Source organism: Notothenia rossii (assembly GCF_949606895.1).
Source record: "Notothenia rossii genome assembly, chromosome: 2".
Lineage (NCBI taxonomy): Eukaryota > Metazoa > Chordata > Actinopteri > Perciformes > Nototheniidae > Notothenia > Notothenia rossii.
Window position 1 is genome coordinate 59,851,169 of NC_136904.1, and position 22,357 is coordinate 59,873,525.

Here is a 22,357-nt window from a genome sequence, read left to right on the forward strand (position 1 = left end):
AGTAAGAGCTAAAACAAAGGCGAGACACAACAAGCATACCCATTGTTTTTCCATACACTGATCTTGCTCGGTAGAAAGAACGTTTTTATCACTCTCTTAAAACACAAGACACTGTAATGTGATTCATGACATTTGAATTTGTCTACTTCTTGTCAAATCCGCATTTAATTGTGCAGGCACTGTGAAGCTAGTCAGCAACAAGTCAAACACTGACCACTCGCATGCTCCACGTCATACAAACGTTACACAGAATGATGTCTAAAACATGTGAAACTGGACCTTCTTTTCATTTCTTATGCAGAGATAACCTTGTGTTTGTTTTGTCCTTTGAAACCTTGCAACAGTCAGACACTGAAGCTCAGACTGTTTCCGTCCACCACAAAGCATTGTGGGCTTATTATTTGCACAGACAATAAGGCAGATGACAAAGACAGCAATGTCTGTTCTGTTATCGTCATGCATAGTTAGTTTCAGCTACACATTCCTCACAGATCTATTCTGGTGTGTGATTGGTTGAGAGGCAGTGGGGCTTGTGGGTGATGTAGTGCTTGTCATGAAAGCATGTTTCTTTTGCCACAATGTTGAATATTTCGTATTAATTGAGGTTCCTTCACTTTGGTTTTGTTTTCAAATGTGGTAGTGGTTATTAATGTTTACAGGTTTGTGTTGACGAGAACAGGATACTGTTTTTGATCAGTGTTCAAAATAAGTGTCCTTTTCTCCTTTATGGAGTCCTTGTCACCCGGTAACACAAGCTGGAGTTGCTCTGTGGAGTCCAGTCTAACCCGTACTAGCAGTATGCTGTTTGACCAGCTCACTCACCATCATCCTGGCACTGACTCTGTTCCTCTTCCTGTCTTCACTTTCACTTCTTCTTCATCTGCTTCTTATCTCTCCAGACCCTCTTTGTCCTCCTTTATGTCTTGGGCATTAGAGCCCCTGGAGGACGTTTTTTCATTGATCGGTCTGAGTGTGCATTAGTTCACATAGAATATTCAAATAGTGATGGTCTTAAGGTTTGCAGAGTATATTCTCATATCGTAAAGTATGTCTTTATGATCCTGTCGCATTTTCATTCAGGGCAAAATGCTAAATTGGCCTGATGCAACATTTCTGAGTTTGTTCACCTCTTCAGCGATATTGCTTGATTGTTTCAGCAGCATAATGGAAACCCCCATGTTGATATATAAAGCCATTTTTTATGATTTGTGTGGCAGATTACCCTCACAAAAATGTGACATGTAGTTGTGTTAGTTGGCTAGTATACAAGCCATGTCAGAAATAAAGAATGGTGTTTAACAGAACTTGTTCCCTTAGACAGCAGTGTGTATAAAAACCTTAACCAAGACAGAGTAACTTCTTAACTTTACACTGTCAATCGTTTTTCAAAGTACTCATGCCATTAAATCCAAAATGAAAAGTAGTCAAACCTCTTTAGAGAGGTAGAGAACAGTCTGCAGGGCTTCTTCTTTCAGAATCTCTCCTCCTCTTCTGCTCCTCACATCTGTCTCTCCCTCATGAATGCGCTGACCTTCCCATCTAACTTGTTGTCCTGACAGCCAGCCTGTGTGGTAAAGCTCTTCTTCCTACTGCTCTTCCCTACCGCACGCTAGCCCGGAGCCGCATCCCCCGCCCCAGCATGAGTCAGGGCTGCAGTCGTGACACCAGTCGCGAGAGCAGCCGCGACACCAGCCCTGCTCGGGGCTTCACTCCTCTGGGTGAGTACCGCTCAGCTCATGGACCCCCTTTCCCAGTGAGGGTCCCGACTGGAGAGTCTTCTCAGATGCTCACACAAGCTTTCTCTTTTCCTGTTGGTGTTATCTGTAGCATGCTTTCTGTGTCTGCCTGTATTTATCTGTGCATGCACTAATGATGTCTTCCTGGGTTTAGAGAAGTTGAATGTACTGTTTCCAGTTTCTCTTGTATGGAAGCTTTGAGAGCTGAGTGAGAAATGAAATTCTGGTGATCCATTTTGAAATTCTGATCCAAATAGTTTTCTCTCCTGCACTTAAAAAAAGGAGTTTGGCAGGATTATCTATTTATAAATGTCCACATTTTTTTCATCTTCACATAGGTGCAGACATAGTAGGTGGGGGGGGGGGGGGAAGTGTTGGTGTCAGATTTCAGTTTGACTTTTTTTTTTATTATTCGATTTTTAATAGGCAAAATCTGTGAAATGTTAACTTCTCGATGCACTCAGAAAACATGAATGCTTTAGTCATTCAGAACAGGTTGTTGCCTTTTTTCTTTTGCCAAAATGAGCATTACAACAGCAAACACATGATACTAACAACATAAATCATTTTCACTGAGAGCTGAATTTAGGAACTAAGGAAGATAACCCTGACCAAACCTGCATTTAGGAGAGAAGACAATTAAGACCAGACTTAGAAAAGACATCACCAGAAACAATGCCCGGTACTGCAGCTCATAGTATTGTGCTGTTGCATTCTGGGAAATGATGTCATAACTCAAATTTGTTTTTCACACCACTAGGCTGGTGGTCTTAATTTCAGTACAGATGTCTTTTGCAATACATACCACATGTTGAACTGTATCTCTGTGGTGCTGTATCATAGAACCTGAGAAGCATCTCCCTGCTTTAGAGTCAGATTAAGGACTGTCAGTGCTTTAGCATCGGTTTACAAAGGGAAGAATACAATGCTGGTATGGTTTATGAATAATGGGCTACCTCCATCTCTACCTAACTGTATATCAAATAGTAACACATGGAGAAGGGACCCTTTTTCCCACTGCAGCAGAGCTTAATAACATCTCTGTTAAGGCCTCAAAATAATCAGTACTAATATTTATAAAAAAGGGTGTTTAAGCCAGCTGTGGTCCTGTTTGAAAGATTAAGGGGTTATTAGTAATCTCCTTTAATACTCTTACGTCCTATCAAAACAACAGCACTCATTTCAGGTTGAAAACAAGAGTCACATTTTCTGTCCAATTCATTACGATTCCAAATTAAATATAACACACCTGTGGATGAGGCGAAATAAAGGAAGCTCTGACCTAAAACAAACAACTTTATTTTGCCACTATAAACTGCCTAAGTTATAATTTATATAAAACAGTTTTTTGTGTGCTTTAGATCACTCGTGTTTGTTGTTGTAATAATCATTTCAGACACAAGAGGGTGCATTACTATCCCATGTTCCAAATTGATCTTAAAGGTCCCATTTCATGGCCATTTCCACTGATCATAATTCCATTGTTGAGGTCTACTAGAATAGATTTATATTGTGCATTTTTCCAAAATCACTTTGGTTTCTCATACAGCATCTCTGTAAACTATGTGTATTCACTGAATTTCACTCTCTGCCTTTAACGGCTCGTTGTAGCTCCAATAGTTCCAGCCCCCACCCTCCCTGTGAGAACAGTGTGCTCTGATTGGTTGGTTCACGTTGTGAATCACGCTGAGCTCCGTGGAGGTGTGGTTTCCTTGTTTAGCGATACACAGCGAAACACAGCCAAACTCACCCTGAGCACACACAAAGTCACAGCCGAAGTAAAAACAATAAGTGTGGCTTGATATTGAGTAAGAAAAAGGTTGATAAACGCTGAGAGAATGGACCTGCAGAGAGAATTTCGCCGCGATCCCAACTGTCTGTTATCAGCCTGCAGCCAGGGAGGAGAGATCAGCAGAGCTGCATTCACTGAGTGTGTGTGTGAGGAAGTCCGTGGATTGGTCAATTTGGACCAATCAGCGGGGGCTTAACGTAACGGCTCCGCGGACGTAACGTAACGGCTCCACGGATTGGTCCATTTGGTTCCGGGAAACGCATGACATCATGAGTTACCCGGAAGAATCAATGGACAGTGACGTATCTCCAACGAGGCGTTTTGGGGAGGTCTTTTCTGTGTTAGAGTTTTACTCGCTACAGGGTGTACTTTGAGGGTTTTGACTCTGCAGACCGTTTACATGCAGAAAAAGCTTCATAACACACAAGGGGACGGGTAATAACCGGAAAAGCATGACATGGGACCTTTAAGTCATTCCTGATGTCATATTGATATGTTAAAAATATATTTCAAACAAATATAAACACAGTTCAGTTATGTTTCTTAAACTGCTAACTTAAATATATGTAGCTTGTGGTAAGAGCACATGGAGAAATGTAAGCATCAGTGCGGGGTAGTACAGGCTCTTCAGTCCCTTTGGGTCACAATGAGTGGTACAAGAAAATAGATCCTGTCAAAAGAAAAGGAAAATCACCTGCCTATACTTTCTTTTCACCAGTGTTCAAAGAAAGAAAACAAGTAATCCATTGCCTCTCAGGGTTCCTTTCGATGTTCAGCAGTGGTAAAGTTGCTGCTGAGACTGACCTTCAGAGGCCGGTGTTAAAGGTCCCATGTCATGGCCATTGCTACTGATCATAATTAATAATAATAATTCCATTGTTGAGGTATACTAAAATAGATTTATATTGTGCAATTTTCCAAAGTCACATTGGTTTCTCATGCAGCATCTCTGTATAGTATGTGTATTCACGGCTTGTTGGAGCTCCTGCCCCCCCCCCCCTCCATGTGAGCTCTGCGGATTAGTCAATTTGGACCAATCTGCGGAGCCGTTATGTCACGTTACGTCACTATACCTGAAATACATCACTATACCCAGGAAGAAAACAATGGAGAAAGAATCATGTCCAATGAGGCGTTCTGGGGCAGCATAGACTGGTCTTTTCTGTGTTAGAGTTTTACTCGCTACAGGGTGTACTTTGAGGGTTTGTGACTCTGCAGACCGTTTAAATGCAGAAAAACCTTCATAACACACAAGGGGACGGGTAATAACCAGAAAAGCATGAGATGGGACCTTTAAACCTGTAGTGTGTGTCACTAACCCCCCCGCCCAAATGTTGCCCACCTCTCCTGCAGCCTCCCGACGTCACTCCCGTTCAACCAGCGCTCTCTCCACAGCCGACCCCCACAGCCAGTCAGGTGACCTGCATGCCCAGAACCCCTCGACCCCCCAGTCCCCTCTCAGACCCCCCAGGTTCCCTCTTTGAGGCCTACTGAACCAGCATGCCTCCGTGTTTAAGTATCCATCACCCTTTTACTTTAGTGTTTTTGAGCATTGCACTTAACATACAGGAAAGGTAAGAAAGGCCAGTTGTTTTTGTTTAGCATGAAAAGAGAAACATTAGGTTTTCATCTGCTTGACCTCACCTCATTGTCTTTGATTTATAGCTGTGATTTCTGTGGATGTATAATCTACAGCGTTTGATATGCTGACTCAGCTAGCTTCACTTTTTGTTATTTGCCCCTTCTCATGGAACTGTCTCTGTTGTGCCTCTGTTGTTTTCATTCTTGACATTTAAGAACATATTAGTGTTGTTTCCTCTTTGGTGCATCTTTGGTAGGCTTGGTCATCCTCTCTTTTAGTTTTTCTTTTCTTCCTTCTTTTACTAGAGAATATTTTCCTTTTGAGCTCATTCATCTGCAGTGCATTGCTCTTTGTTTTGTTACACACGAAAGAACCCATTCAGGTAAGTTGCAGTGGCCACTTTTGCTTTTATAACTAAGATTGACTTACTATCTTTCTCATCCCCCTTCCTGTGTAGACCGATATGGTTTGATCCACCAAGCCAGGATCTCTGCCTCTGTCAACGCCATGAGGGTCCTGAACACCGGCACAGAGGTGGAGGCAGCGGTGGCTGATGCTCTGGTAAGCTGCTGTTACTGAATAATAATCATGTTGTTATTGACATGTGATTGTTTTTGAAGCAAACACTAGGCAAGGTTTCATGCAACTTTGTTTTTATATCGGCTCATATTACAATATTGTAAGTGATTATTTTTTATCAAAAACGTAACTTTTTCAACTTAATTTTTTCAATCCTTACATATTCAGCCAATCATTTGAATCTGGGTCACAATCTATTAATCATGATTAAGTGTATTACTTGTAACTTTTGTTAAATACAGCCCTGGATCGCTGACGGAAATAATATACATATAAAGACATTAAATTAATACGTTTTAGGCCTCTTTGACCACTCTGACCATAACTAAGATAATTTGGTCAGACTGGAACCCTTGTGATACAAGACTACCGGGGGCGACACTCATCATGAGCGTGAAAACACACACACACACACACACACACACACACACACACACACACACACACACACACACACACACACACACACACACACACACACACACACACACCAGTGAAATGTGTAGTGTACTTATTGTGTGTTCCATCTTTAAAGCTCCCCTCTCTCATCTTTCCCTCTTGGTTGTTTGTTACCATTTCAGCTGTTAGGAGACTCCAGGAATAAGGTAGATGGTCACTTTACATACTGTTTGTATATCCATGCTGTCCCGCACTAATCAAGTTCAGAAAACAGTAATGGAGCTTGATTTGTTCTACTGGCTCATGACACCCCTCAACCCTCTTTCTTGCTTGAATTTGATTGAATGAACCTTGAATTTGTATTTTTTTTTCACGTTGTAATATTATGTGCTGTAACTAATAGTTTTGGTACCTTATTCATATACTTGTTTTAGTTTGTATGAAGTCCATGATATTAACTATGCTCTACTGTTTGCTGTGTCATTACTATTCTATTCATTTGTGCTTTATTGTCACACTGCTTTACTGGCTTTGATGTTCATATTTCATCAACAAAAATCAAAAGTGAATTTCATTTTCAACTGAGGAATTTACGACAGCGTATTAGAGCCATTACAGAAAACTATAAAAGATTACTAGGAGCCGGGAGAGAGGGGTAATATTCTGAGATTAAAGTCGTAGAACAATAAGAGAAAAAAACATGTCAATGATATATATGTGAAGACATTTGTTTTGTTGCCAAGCATCCTGGATGTCTTGGGGTGAGATGCCGTGGTGAGATAAGGTTGTGACTGAATGTCACAACCTTATCTCACGACAGCTTTTGAAGCCATGCCGTTCCTTGGCTATTTCAATGTTTTAATTTGTGACTATTATCTCAGAATTAAAAAAAATTATCTTGCACATTAATGAATGATCAACCACATAGATTTTCCCCATTTGTTGTCTTTTATCTTTGAAATTCTACACTTTTTTATGTTTTTTACTGAAATATTACCCCTTCGTACGTATTTACAGAAAATAAATATCACAATTGTGTACTGAATTTCCTTTTAAACGGATAAATAAAATCCAGAGAATAAAAGATGAAATGTACTGAGTGCACGTCTCCCTGATGCAAACCAGAACACATCCTGCAGAGCCTTGTTAACATTTAGGAATCAAATTGTGTGTCACATTTCCATCACAATCTTCTTCCTCCCACAGAGGAAGCCAATGAGGCGCAGGTACGAATCCCCGGGGATATACTCTGATGACGACGCCAACAGCGACGCTTCCAGCGCCTGCTCGGAGCGCTCGTACAGCTCCAGGAACGGAGGGATCCCTCACTACCTGCGGCAGACGGAAGACGTGGCCGAGGTCCTGAACCACTGCGCCAGCTCCAACTGGTCCGAGAGGAAGGAGGGCCTGCTGGGCCTGCAGAACCTCTTCAAAAGCCAGAGGATACTCAGGTGGGCTGGGCTCAGAGGGCAAATATGAGCTTTGGTACTATATCCAGCTCACATACAGTGTGTTAGATTTCAGAAAGCTTTTAACTGAGTGAACAGCCAAAAGAGAAGTTAGACTTGAACTGTTTGGACCGTCAGTGATATTACACAGTAAATACACAACCATACACATATCGACATATGCACAAACGCAGATGTTTAGACAAAGTATAATGACATCAAATATAGCAAAAAAGTTGAGGGGGTTGAAAATAAATCTAATGAAGGCCATATAAAGTATAATTCTTTTTGAATAAACTGGACCAAAATAAATTGTGACATAAATGTCCAGTGTCTCTTGTCTCTTTATAATATTACAGGTATTGCGTGAACATACTGTGTATAAACTGTATATAGAAATATTTTTTTTTTAAAAAGCGAGTGTGAGCCTCTCCGCTCACACAGGGTTCAAACAGGGACGGAAAGAGCAGGTTGGTTGACCACAGGCGTTTATTATCTCCAAACAACAATATGCGCGGGTCTCAAACGTTGCCCGGGTGGGAAACTTCACAGGTCCTCTGGCGACCTTCCAGGATCCCGCCTACTGCATAACAGAACAGAACCAGGTTACGACATGCTTTTCTTCCCGCACTAATTACCTGATTCCGATCAGCTGTCTGGCCTCCGGCCGAGCCACTCCCTTCACTCCAGCAGCCAGCGCCCAAACCACACCCCGCTGCCACAGCGAGTATCAAATCAATTACAGAATAAGTAAAGAGCATAATTAGTGACACTTAATATAAGCCAATTCAAAAAAAGATGTGCTTATAAGTGTTGTTCAAAACCAAAAAAAGATGTGAACCCTGCCCTGATGATTTTCTTCTGTCGCTTGCAGCCGAGTGGAGCTGAAGAGACTTTGTGAGATCTTCACAAGGATGTTTGCAGACCCACATAGCAAGGTAAAGAATACGACTGCACTAACTGAAGCGCAACTAGATGAGACTCAGTGTAAAGGCATGGTGTCTAAAATACAGCGATGGAGCCTGCCTGTTGAAACTAATCAGTGTCTCTTGTTGCATGGCCTGCCTTGCTGTGGATTTAACAACAGAGAGTAAGTGTTTTTTCTATCCATATCACTACCGGCATGTACCTGTCTGAACATGAGCAGGTTCATCCTATTTAAACCTATCAGTAATGAGTGTGCATGTGTGCTCAGGTGTTCAGCATGTTCCTGGAGACCCTGGTGGACTTTGTCCTGGTGCACAGGGAGGACCTGCAGGACTGGCTCTTTGTGCTGCTCACCCAGCTGCTGAAGAAGATGGGGGCCGACCTGCTGGGCTCCGTGCAGGCCAAAGTCCAGAAGGCCCTGGATATCACAAGGTCTTTAACCAGTTCAAACTGTCCGGGCCACAGGGGGGCACAGCAAACATCAGTGGCTGCTGTTCTTTTACACTGAAAAGGGGCTTGAAATTATTTCCCCAAACATCTATTTAGAGCAGCGGTTCCCAACCTTTTTACCAAGGCACACCTGAAAATATTTCTCGACCCCAAGGCACACTGACTTTTCGTAGATTTAAAAGCCACTTCAGAGCTTAAACTATAAACAATAAATACACCATCAATTGGTTTTCAAATTTGTATTTAATTTAATAGAACATTTTATAGAACAAATAACGTCAACAACATTTCTTAGTATGATGAATGAAATATTACAAACAGGCATACTGGCTCTTTTCTTTAAAATAGTAAAATGTGTAAAAACGAGAATACATGTCATTTTCATTCCAACTCTCCTTCTGAGTTATTATTTTACATTTGGATTTCAAAAGAGGTGGGCCTATGATAACTTAAAATAAATAATAACTTAATAATAATTATAACAGAATAATCCGTTTAAACAGCATACGGGGAAACAGCAAAAAAAAAAAAACGATGTGTGGCACATGTTAGTGCGACACTTGTTCCTGCTTTTGGGAGCAGAGTCTCTTGATGTGGGGGGGGCGGGAGGGCGATAGTGGACAGTGCCACTCGGAGGTCCTGTTCCACTGACAGCCAGGTGCGGGTCTTGTTTTGGACATATGAGTGAGGAAAACGCCAGCTCGCACAGAGGGATGGATACTCGTGTCCCACAAGCAGCCAAAAGATATCCAGACGTAGTTCACCGTGCTCCAGTTTCAGGGAGCGGTCCTATAGCTCTGCGAGCTCATCCTGAGCTCTGCTGTTAGTGGCTGATATTAATGACAGAGGATTAAACGGCTCCCGGAGCCAATCGAAGTCTTCATTCACAGGAGGGAAATATGACTCAAACCTCTCCTCCAGCACTCCCACTCTCATTACTCTTGTAATGCTTTGGCGCGAGGATAAAAAGCTGCTCTGCAGTCTGCACGCCGTAAACAATGACGGCTGACGTGAGAATTTAAGCAGTCAGTATGAGGCTATATTCAATTGAATATTTCTAAATCTGAGCAATATATATGTTTTATTAGCTTATCAACTCCATTGTACATGTAATACATGAAATGAAGTTTATTAAGTGAGAAAAACATTTGGAACATAAAATAAAAAGATTTTACGACACACCTGGACATTGCTCGCGGCACACCGGTTGGGAACCACTGATTTAGAGAAATGTAAATTTCATTTTTGGTGCTTTTCTCTGACTCACTCTGTGGTGAATGTTGAGAGTTAATACATTATTGGCAGCAAAATCACAACCATTAAATAGTTATTTAAAAAAATATAATTGGAGATTTATTTTAGGAATCAAGGAAGTAGAAAAGAATGGATTCACACAATGTTCTTACTTATTTATTTATTATGATTTTACCTTTATATTATAACCCTGTGTAGGATAGTTTTTCACAAAAAAGACAATCAAACATCTGGGATGCAACACAAATAAAGTCAAATGTAAGTCCACGTGATTCCACTATGTTTTAATGCCTTTATAAACGTGTATAAGCATGTTTGATAATTATCGGGATTATATTGTGCAGAATAACGGTGGCATGATAGCTTCATATATTCCCATGCTTATTTGAAGGAGATCTGTTTGTAGGACACGTGATTTCCTATACCTCTGAATTAGTGATCAACCTCATTATTGAGCAGTCAAGCTTGTTCAATAATGTTCCATCATAGGAAAGCAAAAAGATAACCTCTCATTTCTTTATGTGTGTCAGGGATTCCTTCCCATTCGATCAGCAGTTTAACATCCTGATGCGGTTCATCGTGGATCAGACTCAGACCCCTAACCTGAAGGTAAACCCTCATTCTGTTCACAGACCTGGTTTGGTTTGCTCAGTGTGGTTGATGGAACATTTTTGTCAGACATGACTGAACGTGTGCTGTCTCTTCAGGTTAAGGTGGCCATTCTGAAGTACATCGACACCCTGGCCCGGCAGATGGACCCGACAGACTTTGTCAACTCCAGTGAGACGCGCCTGGCCGTCTCTCGCATCATCACCTGGACCACTGAACCCAAAAGTTCTGATGTCAGGAAGGTAGGCCACATTATCCAGCACTGACTGTCCAAATCTTTCTGCTTGTACAGACTTTTTCCTGCAGAATAATGTTTTTGGTTTTCATCCCATTTTCTTTTAAAGAAAATTCCTTTTGTTCCTAATTGAGGTCTTAAGCATTTGTTCAGCACACTGGAGTTATCAGAGAATATGAATGTATTTTTGATTCTTTGGTTAAAACAACATGTGACACATGACATATTTGTTGCTTTAATCCTCATGGTGCAATGTAACCCTTCTAAACCAGAAGATGTAGGGCCCACGAAGAATGAGAAGGGAACAGATTACATCTCACATCAAATCTATTGTTTATTTTATTTTTTTCCCTCAACATAAATTATTTTTTATATATAATCTCCATAGGAAGTAATGCCATACTAAACTATTTTCTTTTTAAAATAACATTAAAAGTGGGTGAGCAAGCTTAATGCGAAACTAATTGCTTAGAGGTGTTTAGTAAAACGTTATGTAACAAGGTTAAAATAAGATGTGCATTGTGAGTTGACTACATCGACACCTCATCTGTGTTTGCATTAGGAATAATCCAGATTTACACTGGACAGCGAAGGAATCTTGTAAACCTCCACACTTGTTATCATTTGAATTCTTCAGGCTGGATTGTTTGTTCAGCCACAGTAGTAAACTTTGATAAAAGGTTCTCAGTGTGGACGGCCTTCGGTCATTGGCCCATTATCTTCCCCCTATCTGACGCGTGTCACATGTCCTCCCTCGTGTCCCATCCTGTTTGTTACACTGCTGTTGTTCATTGGCATACTACAAAAAGGTTAGTGCTAGGAAGGATTGGGTGAGTGTTGCATCCACATGTGAGGTTGGGGGTCCTGTGTCTTTCTGTAATGCCCATATTGCCCCCACTGTGCCCCAGACCCTTCATAGCTGGGTGAGCGAGGAGCTAGCGGGCAGGTCCAGCCCTGCAGCCTTACTGTCCGCTGAGGGCAACCAGGAAGACAGGTGTAAGCAGGTAGAGCCCCGCCAGCTACCAATCACAACATGATAAGCACGCAATGCCCCCTCTGCCCGGTGCCTAACCACCACCTAGAAACAGAGAAGCTCCAGTGTGGCGTCTGTCACTCACTTTCAGGATTGAAGCTCCAGCTGTTTCGCTGTAACAACTTAAAATCCACTCTGTGCTTGCAAATTGATCACTCACCAAATAGATTCCGCCTGGTGTGCACCCACAGAAGGAGCGTGGGACCTTTAACCTGGAATGTTTTTGAATAGGACAGGAAATGCTTGTTGCTTTGTGCGAACGGACTTCCAAGTCAATTGTATTGATAGGAATGCCGTTTTGTTTCTTCTGTGTGCCTTGCACATTTTTTTTCTGACTCACATTAACAACCTCTTTTTCACACTTGTACCTGCATGTTGTTAACATTCTATGTATGTACAAGAGAAATTCAAAATATGACTCTAAAGCTGATTATAAAAACGTTATTGTCCCAATAACAGTATTCAAAAGTTATCCATGATTACATCATATTTGATTACACTTATTTACTCTGGTCCGAAGCAACATACGACAAGTCTACATAAACTTAACAGGAACAACATAAATATATACATATCAGATTGTTAGTCCATTCATCTATTCAAACTTATTTTAAGAGCAATCAGAATCAGAATCCTTTTGTCCCGCAACGCGGAGATTTACATTGTTACAACAGCAGGTAGTGCAGATAAAGTGAGGAGAATAGACTAACAAATAAAGAAAATGACTAAGTGTGTGCACGTTATTAATAACACAATAAGTAAAAAAGACAAAGAAAATTGCAGATATGTACACCATGGTAAAATAGCAGCAGTATAATAACTTAAAATAAGCAATAGCTCAGTTAAACAAATCAGGTTTATTCTAAACTCCCCTACAAATTTGATCTATTCTCACTTGCATGTTGCAACATTGATATATCAACAATGTCCTTGAATAGTTATTAACTTCATTAGTTTCCCACTGAATGCAGCTTTTAACAGTTTCTTTCTACAGGCTAATGCACATGTGAGTCTACTGAAAAATGCACTGAGGAGCTGAACAGTTGGTTTCCATGGTTTCAGAATAGTTTTGACCTTTATCAAAGTGACCCCTTGCCTCATGTTGCTGTTGTGCTACAAGTTCTGATATTCAAAAAATAACAGTAAATTATAACTGAACCTCTTCTTTTTGATCATTATTAAATGTCAGAACAGCGCCTCTGATCCCCTCTGGAGAAAGGTCTGTCAGGAACACATGGTCAAAGTAGTTAAGGAACCAGGGAAACCATCTGAACTTCCTCAGCTGTGTCCTCAGTCCTGACCCGTTGTTCTGAACGTCCTGCAGGCGGCACAGGTGGTGCTCATCGCTCTGTTTGAGCTCAACACCCCAGAGTTCACCATGCTGCTGGGAGCCCTCCCCAAAACGTTCCAGGACGGAGCCACCAAACTGCTGCATAACCACCTGAAGAACTCCAGCAACACCAGCAGCAGTGTGGTGAGTCAGATCAAACACTGTAGTGTTGATTTGATTTTATGGAAGCCCATTTCTGCCAGGAATACAAAAATATTACAATGAAAAAAACAAGTTTCCACAATCACAATACAAACACTTGAGATTACAAATTTGAACATGATTACCTTATGGCCACAGAGAGGCCTTGAACGAATGCATTTGCACGGCAATAAAGTCAATACGAACATAATTGATGTACATGTTAAATCATCGATATAAGGATCGTACGTTTGGTTACCATAATAAATTACAGTATTTCTTTTTCATCACTTCAGAATTCTCACAGAAGCCAAAGTCATATAAAAAACTTTGTATTTATCCGCAAATTCTTACCGTACAGTTCTAAACACAGTTGGGTGTGTGTAGGTCAGCAGAACCATCAGACAGCAGGGTTTACACCTTTCCTTCTTGTCTTCCTCTCTTCCAGGGCTCTCCCAGCAACACCATTGGCCGGACGCCGACTCGCCACACCCCCAGCAGGACCAGCCCCCTCACCTCTCCAACAAACTGTTCCCATGGAGGACTGTCTCCAAGGTAGCCCCTCTCCCACCTGTTACTGAGCCCACACACCTCCTGTCCCACTGCATGGCTGTGCTTTGGCACTGTAGATACTGCTGCTGTCCCTATTGGTTGGTATGAGCAAGGTACTGTGTGAGGTGCTCAGAGAGGTTACAACTTGCTAGAAATAAAAAAGCCAACCCATTTTCTTCATAGGTCAAATCATTCTTCCAAAACCCACTTGGTTGATCCATAACATATGTAGTGCCTTAGACACCCGGCTCGTTGGTGCTGTCCTGTATAAGGCTGTTTCATATACAAAACTGTGAAAGAGAACAGCACATGTTGTAGCCTTTGCACTTGCTTCTGTGCCAGTTGAATGTGGCCACTGAGTGGTAGGAACACTTTTATCCCCTCTGCCTGAACAGAGTGTTTGTACCTGCTAGCAGAAACCCATGAACCCAGATGATGTGTTGACATCATTTCCTGGTTTTAATGACTTTAGTTAATCCTAAAATGAATGTCATGTTGAAATAATATTTTTCATTGAAAAGTGCCCCCTTGCTGAAATGTTGTGGGATTCTGCTACCTTCCAGTTCTCTCCTTTTAAATCTACACTTTCAGTTAACCTACAAGCTCAGACTAGTTTCTTTTTGTCTTTTCTCTTTCTGCACACGTGTTTGTCTCCTTCTCCTTCCTTCTCTTGTCTCCACCTGTTCTTTTTTTCCATTTTCCTCGCCCCACTCTCTCACCCCTGTCTGTCCATCCTTCCCTCCCGGCTGCTGTGGCAACAGTCGGTTATGGGGTTGGGGTGGCGACGGACTGTCAAAGCATCCCCCTGCCCCTCCTCCTCCTCCTCCTCCTCCTCAGCCCCACTCCACCCTTGCTGCCCCCTCCCTAAGGGTCCTCCGCAGAGCATATTCACCCAGGTAAAGAGGCGGGCTCAGACACAGAGGCCATCACAACAGCAAGAAGCCTGACCCTGATCCTTTCATTTTCTCACTGAATACATATTAATCCATAATCACTAATCAAATGAAAATATCATTCACATTGCTTCTCAAGCGGGTTAATGCTAGGATGTGTGCACATTACATGTTAGACGCTTTTATCCAAAGCGACTTAAATACTCAATACTGTGGGCAATCTCCACAGGAGCAATTTGGGGTGAAGTGTCTCAGGGACACAACGACTGACTGCAGTGGGGTTTGAACTTGTGATCCCAACACCAACGCACTAACCCACTGCGCCACACGGACATGTACAATTCAAAATACACAATGGTCGCAATATTTTTCTTTCTAAAAACTAATCACTTTTTCAAAACAGCACTTTGCATGGTGACAAAACAAATGCATGCTTGTGTATCTTCAACACAAATACTTGTCTAATAAACCGTGTGTATGTATTTCTCTCTGTGTGTCTGCTAGCATGATGGAGTACGACACTGAAAACATGAACTCTGAGGAGATCTACAGCTCGCTGCGCGGTGTCACTGAGGCCATCCAGAGCTTCAGCTACCGGAGCCAGGAGGACCTGAACGAGCCAATCAGACAGGAGGGCAAGAGGGACGACGCGGTGAGTCAGCGCTTTCCTGAATCCTTCCTCCTACTGTAAAAATGACTATAAAGCTTTCAGCTTTGGTTGAATCTAAATTGATATGACTAACGGAGACTGCTGAACCCTCACAATCTTTACCAAAATGAGCAGATTGCAGTGAGCTCAGCAGGATCCGGGTACTGTCCCACCCCGAGCTGAACTGGGCCTCTGTATAAAGCTTTTCAGGCAACAGTCCACATCAAATGTTTTGAAAGCTGCAGGTACACATACATCTTCAGAATGCTTTCTCATATTCTCCCACCCCCTCCCTCCCTGTGTTACAGGCAGGAAGAGAGGGCGTAGCGTCCTCTCCTGGCTCTGACGCTCGGCTCGGTTTAGACGTGGTGGAAGGAGGTCGCACCGCTTTAGACAACAAGACTTCCCTGCTCAACACGCCGTCACCCCGCTCCTTTTCGGGGCCACGGGGCCGTGAGTTCGCCCCTTATGGCTACGGAGAGACCATTTGCACCTATGACAAGAGCGCCATGAAGGAGGCCGTGTTCGACGATGACGTAGAGCAGTTCCGCGACTGTGAGTTAAGGCAATACAAGTGTTTATATGGAGGGAGGGCATTATTGCAGCAGAAAGAAATCATGGGACATCAGAATGTACTATACTGTATTTATGATATTCAGTAAAGAGCAATCAAAGAGTTAGAAGCTCTCTTATTTTGAAATTGTGTCCCTTGCACTCCCTCGGAGGTGCAATAAGGAGATTTAAGTCATACCCTGCTTGTCACTTAAACACATTTTTATATTGAAAGCTCTTCCCATGAACCACTGAGATGTTGTGTTATCATTACAATGAATGCATTACATTTCTTCCAGTACTGTAAATGTTGAGCTCTCTGAGGCAAACCGAAGACATTTCTCTCTTTTTGTTATTCTGTTAAAAGCATTAATTCATTTTCTCCTGTCTTTCACTCTGATCATTCAGTATTTATCATTTAGTCTCATCGACAACATAGAGGAAGACACCCTTCAACTTCTGTACATTTGAGACATGAAACAAGAATGAGCTCAACCACATGTTTGGCTTTAGTTTGTGTAGCCAGCTTTGACTTTCACCCATTACGTGGCTAAACGTTGACGCAACAGGTCTAACTCTGCGTTATGTGTACAACAAACACTGGTGTGTGTCTTGGAATCGAGGGGCTGCAGTGTGTTTTGTTGTGGTCATCACATTCTTTGCTCTGTCCCTCACCTGCACCTCCATCCCTCCTCGACCCCTCCCCTCCAGGCCGACGGCAGGAAAGTGGTGAAAACAAGATGACGCTCCCCAAGGTCTTTGCTCCTGGTAAACATGCCTCACCTGAAAACTGACCGACATGTACTCACTCCACTCACCCTCTGTGTGTGATTGCATTATTCAATCATTTCAAATCAACATTTATTTTGATGGTCTCCCAACTTCTCTGAACTCCATATAGAACCTGTGTGTTCACTGATTCAGTGTGTCCTGCAGAACTAGCTATCAAGCTTCTATTCACAGCTGTCCCATTCTCTGTAATGGACCGGATGTTCGGATTTATCCAGCTTATTTTTGAAGTGCATATTCTCAGTCATTAACTATATCTAGATCTAATACAGGACTGTCTCAGAAAATTAGAATATTGTGATAAAGTTCTTTATTTTCTGTAATGCAATTAAAAAAACTAAAATGTCATACATTCTGGATTCATTACAAATCAACTGAAATATTGCAAGCCTTTTATTATTTTAATATTGCTGATTATGGCATACAGCTTAAGAAAACTCAAATATCCTATCTCTAAATATTAGAATATCATGAAAAAGTATACTAGTAGGGTGTTCAACGAATCACTTGAATCGTCTAATTAACTCGAAACACCTGCAAGGGTTTCCTGAGCCTTGAAAAACACTCAGCTTGGTTCAGTAAACTAAATCACAAGTATGGGGAAGACTGCTGATCTGACTGCTGTCCAGAGGACCGTCATTGACACCCTCCATCAGGAGGGTAAGACACAAAAAAAAATTTCTCAAAGAGCAAGCTGTTCACAGAGTGCAGTTTCAAAGCACATCCACAAAAAGTCTGTTGGAAGGGGGAAATGTGGCAGGAAACGCTGCACAACCAAGAGAGATGACCGCAGCCTTAACAGCATTGTGAAGAAGAGTCGCTTCCAGAATTTGGGGGAGCTTCAAAGACAGTGGACTGAAGCTGGAGTCCAGGTATCAAAAGTCACTGTTCACAGACGTGTCCGGGAAATGGGCTACAATAGCCGTATTCCCATGGTCAAGCCACTTCTGAACTCAAGACAACGGAAGAGGCGTCTGACTTGGGCTAAGGAAAAGAAGCACTGGACAGTTGCACAGTGGTCCAAAGTCCTCTTTTCAGACGAAAGCAAGTTTTGTATTTCATTTGGAAGTCAAGGCGCCAGAGTCTGGAGAAAGGCTGGAGAGGAGCAAAATCCAAGTTGTTTGAAATCCAGTGTGAAGTTCCCACAGTCAGCGATGGTTTGGGGAGCCATGTCAGCTGCTGGTGTTGGTCCACTGTGTTTCATCAAGCCCAGAGTAAATGCAGCTGTGTACCAAGAGATTTTAGAGCACTACATGCTTCCGTCTGCTGAAAAGCTCTATGGAGATGAGGAATTCATTTTCCAGCATGATCTGGCACCTGCCCACAGTGCCAAAACCACCAGTAACTGGTGTACTGACCATGGCATTACTGTCCTCGATTGGCCTGCAAATTCCCCTGACCTGAACCCCATAGAGAATATGTGGGGTATTGTGAAGAAGAAGCTGAAAGACACCAGACCCAACAATGCTAATGAGCTAAAGGCCGCTATTGAAGCATCCTGGGCATCCATAACACCTCAGCAATGCCACAGGCTGATTGCCTCCATGCCACGCCGCATTGATGCAGTAATCCGTGCAAAAGGATTCCCAACCAAGTACTGAGTGCATTAATGGACATTTTCAAATGTTTGATTGTGTTTTGCTGTTATAAATCTTTTTTTTTTACTTGGTCTGAGGAACTATTCTAATTTTTTGAGATAGGATTTTTGAGTTTTCTTAAGCTGTATGCCATAATCAGCATTATTAAAATAATAAAAGGCTTGCAATATTTCAGTTGATTTGTAATGAATCCAGAATGTATGACATTTTTGTTTTTTTAATTGCATTACAGAAAATAAAGAACTTTATCATAATATTCTAATTTTCTGAGACAGTCCTGTATATGTAGACATTTGAACCTGCAGAACACATTATATTACCCTTTTTTATTACACACATGAATATTGCACAGTGATAAATACATAGAATCAGAAATACTCAATGTATCCTCAGTGAGAAATGTTGGGTAATGTATTTGTTGATGCTCAATTGAATGTGTAATTAATGTTTACCTCATGCTCTCTGATGCAGCAGGCGGTCAGGACCACTCGGACCTGGTGGCAGACCTGCTTAAGGAACTGTCCAATCACAACGAGCGCTCTGAGGAGCGTAAAGGCGCCCTGGTGGAGCTGCTGAAGATCACACGAGAGGACAACCTGGCAGTGTGGGACGAACACTTCAAAACCATCCTGCTCCTGCTGCTGGAGACGCTGGGGGATAAAGACGTGCGTTACTCAGCAGCTTTGCGTGTGTGTGGCTCCTGTAGAGATCACACATACTCAGACTGTGTGAATGTGTGTGTGGCTCCTGTAGAGATCACACACACTCAGACTGTGTGAATGTGTGTGTGGCTCCTGTAGTTATCACACACACTCAGACAGTGTGAATGTGTGTGTGGCTCCTGTAGAGATCACACACACTCAGACTGTGTGAATGTATGTGTGGAGGGCATTGATTACCTCATGTACCAACATGTACCAATAAGCCTGACGCTGTGAACCTCGTAGTATTTAGGTTTTGAATCAGAATGACAATTCCTTTATTAGTCCCACAGAGGGGACATTTACATTTTTACAGAAGTATAGATAAAGACCAAACATAACACACTATTAGTTCAAAAAGGCATGCACATAGTATTTCAATCAAATAAAAAGAACATATTTACAGACATACACATTCAGGGAAAATAGGAAAGTAAGATACTGTGTGGTAGCGGTTAGATTGCTGTAGTAGATACAATTATATATTGACATAATAACAAACAGATTCTTGTTGGAATAGACTACTAAGAAGTGGCAGCCAGTAGTTATAGTAATATTAACTAGGATGACATTGCACCTAAGTGTTGTTGCACAACAGTGGTGTCATAGGTGTCATTTATTGTAGGCACATATGGATATCCAGCAGAGACATTTGTCCATTGAACTGATCACCCTCCCTCTGTTCCCCTCAGCACACCATCCGGGCCCTGGCTCTGCGTTTGCTGAAAGAAATCCTGAGGAATCAGCCGGCGCGCTTTAAAAACTACGCTGAGCTTACCATCATGAAAACTCTGGAGGCTCACAAGGACTCTCACAAGGAGGTACACTACATCACCCTAAAGATGCATTACAGCATGTACCTCTTCACTTAGGGGCAGCAGAACAGGCTGAAAGGCAAATCACCAAACTGTTGCCCACTTATACATCTGGCAGACATGGAACATGAGCTTTTCTTTGGAGTCATGTTTGTGTCGACGTGAAGAAATCAAACATTCACTTTGCTTTTAGATATTTATTGATAAAACTTCCACAAAAACTCAAAGGTGGGAAAATACCCTACAATTGTGTCAAATCTTTTACTCTGAAAGGTTTTATAGAGTGCTCATAGTGCCAATTTTTGTTAGAGGTTCACTAATGATCTGATTATCGATAGAGAACAATAACAACGGTGAACTCAATAAGTTAGCCTTTAGCTCAGGACCACCCAGGAGGAACCTTCAGAATGATCTTCCTACACAAGCGGGGACACAGTGGGTAAACACAGATCGTGGAACACACAATACACCGGATAAACAGTGAGACAACACTTTCATAACACTTCCAGATCAATATGAATCCACAGTTTGGGAGAAAGAATCTGTGCTCAAAGTCTGACAGCAAATTAAACTCATCCATCGATCCATGTAAAGAGTAAAGCTCTTTGTTGATTTCTTTCCCAGAATGACCTTTTGAATCTACTGCTTTCACCTTGCTCCAATACATACACAAACTGATGTTACAAGTTCTGCTTATTTTTGTTGATAATCCTATGTGTACATGTTGATGTGCTTTAGGTTGTGCGAGCAGCCGAGGAGGCGGCCTCCACCCTGGCCGGCTCCATCCACCCGGAGCAGTGCATCAAGGTGCTGTGCCCCATAGTGCAGACAGCCGACTACCCCATCAACCTGGCTGCCATCAAGATGCAAACCAAAGTCATTGAACGCATCGCCAAGGACTCCTTGCTGCTGCTGCTGCCCGACATCATCCCCGGACTCCTGCAGGTCTGAGTTTAAAACCTACAAGATGTTAGATCACACACAGCTTTTAACACTAGAACCGCCAACGGGTCACATGTACCCGCTATTGATTTTCAAGGTACAATGTTCTTTTATTTATCATGTAGAACAGTGAGTTTTGATCGCGCAGGGATGAAACTTTAATAATTTTTTTACATTCAATCAAAAAAACAGCTGCGGGTAAAATTGACCCGTTGGCGGTACTACTGTAGCGTTAAAGAAACATAGGTTTGGATTGTACCATTTATTTTGGAATAGATTACATTTAATGCTCATACAACCCTGAAATTAATGTTTAGTAAATTGGATAAAACTCACAAAAATGCTAAACAAAAATACACTTTCAACCCTCCTGTCATGTTCGGGTCACATCTGATCAGTTTACTACTTCCATCATTCATAAGCATTGTGTTTAAATTTGATTGCTTCAAGGCCTAATGATATCCTCCACAGTGGGCATTTGAACATATAACATTTCTTATCACCACTTTAATTAAATTTTGAGTGGTTTAGTCAACTTTGTAACACCTATGATTTTCCCTGTCAAAAATGACCTCCATAGGGTTTGAATGGGTAACCCTTGATTATGTTCATCATCAGATAGTACACACACACACACACACACACACACACACACACACACACACACATCTACAAGGGTGTTCATTTTGGAATACATTTTCAATGTCTATTCTTTGTTTATTCACGGTTTCAATTGAATGTACTGTACACCAGCATTCTGAGACATTGTTTACAGCTCAAAAGGGAGTTATACCAAATGTGGTGATGATTCATGTTTTGTGTGTTAATGTGAGAGCAGCTAAAACAGACCGGTCAAATTGGAGCGGGAACACCAAAGTAAGGGGAGAAACAGATACAACAGGAGGGGTTAAGAAAAGCTAATTAAACCAACTTAAATAAACATTGTTAGCTAGACAAAAGAGTTACATTTGTAGTAAATAACAGAAAAACTAAGAGTTTTTTGGGGAAAGGCAGAGTAGAAATGTTCTTGTCAGCTCCCAAAGGTCTTATTTGGACAATGTACATATTTGGACTCTGGGATTATTTGCCTTATTTGTCCCTGGAAATGTTTGCGTGTACTCTGCACTCTCCTGCGACTCCTCCCATGTTCCTGCTGACCCCTGATTTGTGTGTGTGTGTGTGTGTGTGTGTGTGTGTGTGTGTGTGTGTGTGTGTGTGTGTGTGTGTGTGTGTGTGTGTGTGTGTGTGTGTGTGTGTGTGTGTGTGTGTGTGTGTGTGTGTGTGTGTGTGTGTGTGTGTGTGTGTGTGTGTGTGTGTGTGTGTGTGTGTGTGTGTGTGTGTGTGTGTGTGT

General features: G+C 42.0%; 1 protein-coding gene across 26 annotated transcripts in view; it reads left to right on the top strand.

Annotated features, from left to right (window-relative positions):
• clasp1a (cytoplasmic linker associated protein 1a) overlaps positions 1–22,357 on the top strand; it is a 108,213-nt gene that overhangs the window by 80,602 nt on the left and 5,254 nt on the right. For 5 of the 26 annotated variants that reach the window (XM_079661895.1, XM_079661914.1, XM_079661906.1 and 2 more), the window contains 19 exons: positions 1,614–1,718; positions 4,882–4,944; positions 5,568–5,671; positions 6,271–6,294; positions 7,295–7,539; positions 8,411–8,474; positions 8,732–8,895; positions 10,698–10,776; positions 10,875–11,018; positions 11,920–12,015; positions 13,369–13,518; positions 13,964–14,070; positions 14,829–14,963; positions 15,465–15,612; positions 15,918–16,164; positions 16,873–16,929; positions 19,020–19,213; positions 19,942–20,070; positions 20,803–21,009. In XM_079661895.1, the coding sequence (XP_079518021.1) occupies positions 1,614–1,718; positions 4,882–4,944; positions 5,568–5,671; positions 6,271–6,294; positions 7,295–7,539; positions 8,411–8,474; positions 8,732–8,895; positions 10,698–10,776; positions 10,875–11,018; positions 11,920–12,015; positions 13,369–13,518; positions 13,964–14,070; positions 14,829–14,963; positions 15,465–15,612; positions 15,918–16,164; positions 16,873–16,929; positions 19,020–19,213; positions 19,942–20,070; positions 20,803–21,009 (2,462 nt within the window). The remainder of the gene's footprint in view (positions 1–1,613; positions 1,719–4,881; positions 4,945–5,567; positions 5,672–6,270; positions 6,295–7,294; positions 7,540–8,410; positions 8,475–8,731; positions 8,896–10,697; positions 10,777–10,874; positions 11,019–11,919; positions 12,016–13,368; positions 13,519–13,963; positions 14,071–14,828; positions 14,964–15,464; positions 15,613–15,917; positions 16,165–16,872; positions 16,930–19,019; positions 19,214–19,941; positions 20,071–20,802; positions 21,010–22,357) is intronic. The other 21 variants (XM_079661919.1, XM_079661910.1, XM_079661905.1 and 18 more) reach the window with 10 other exon arrangements.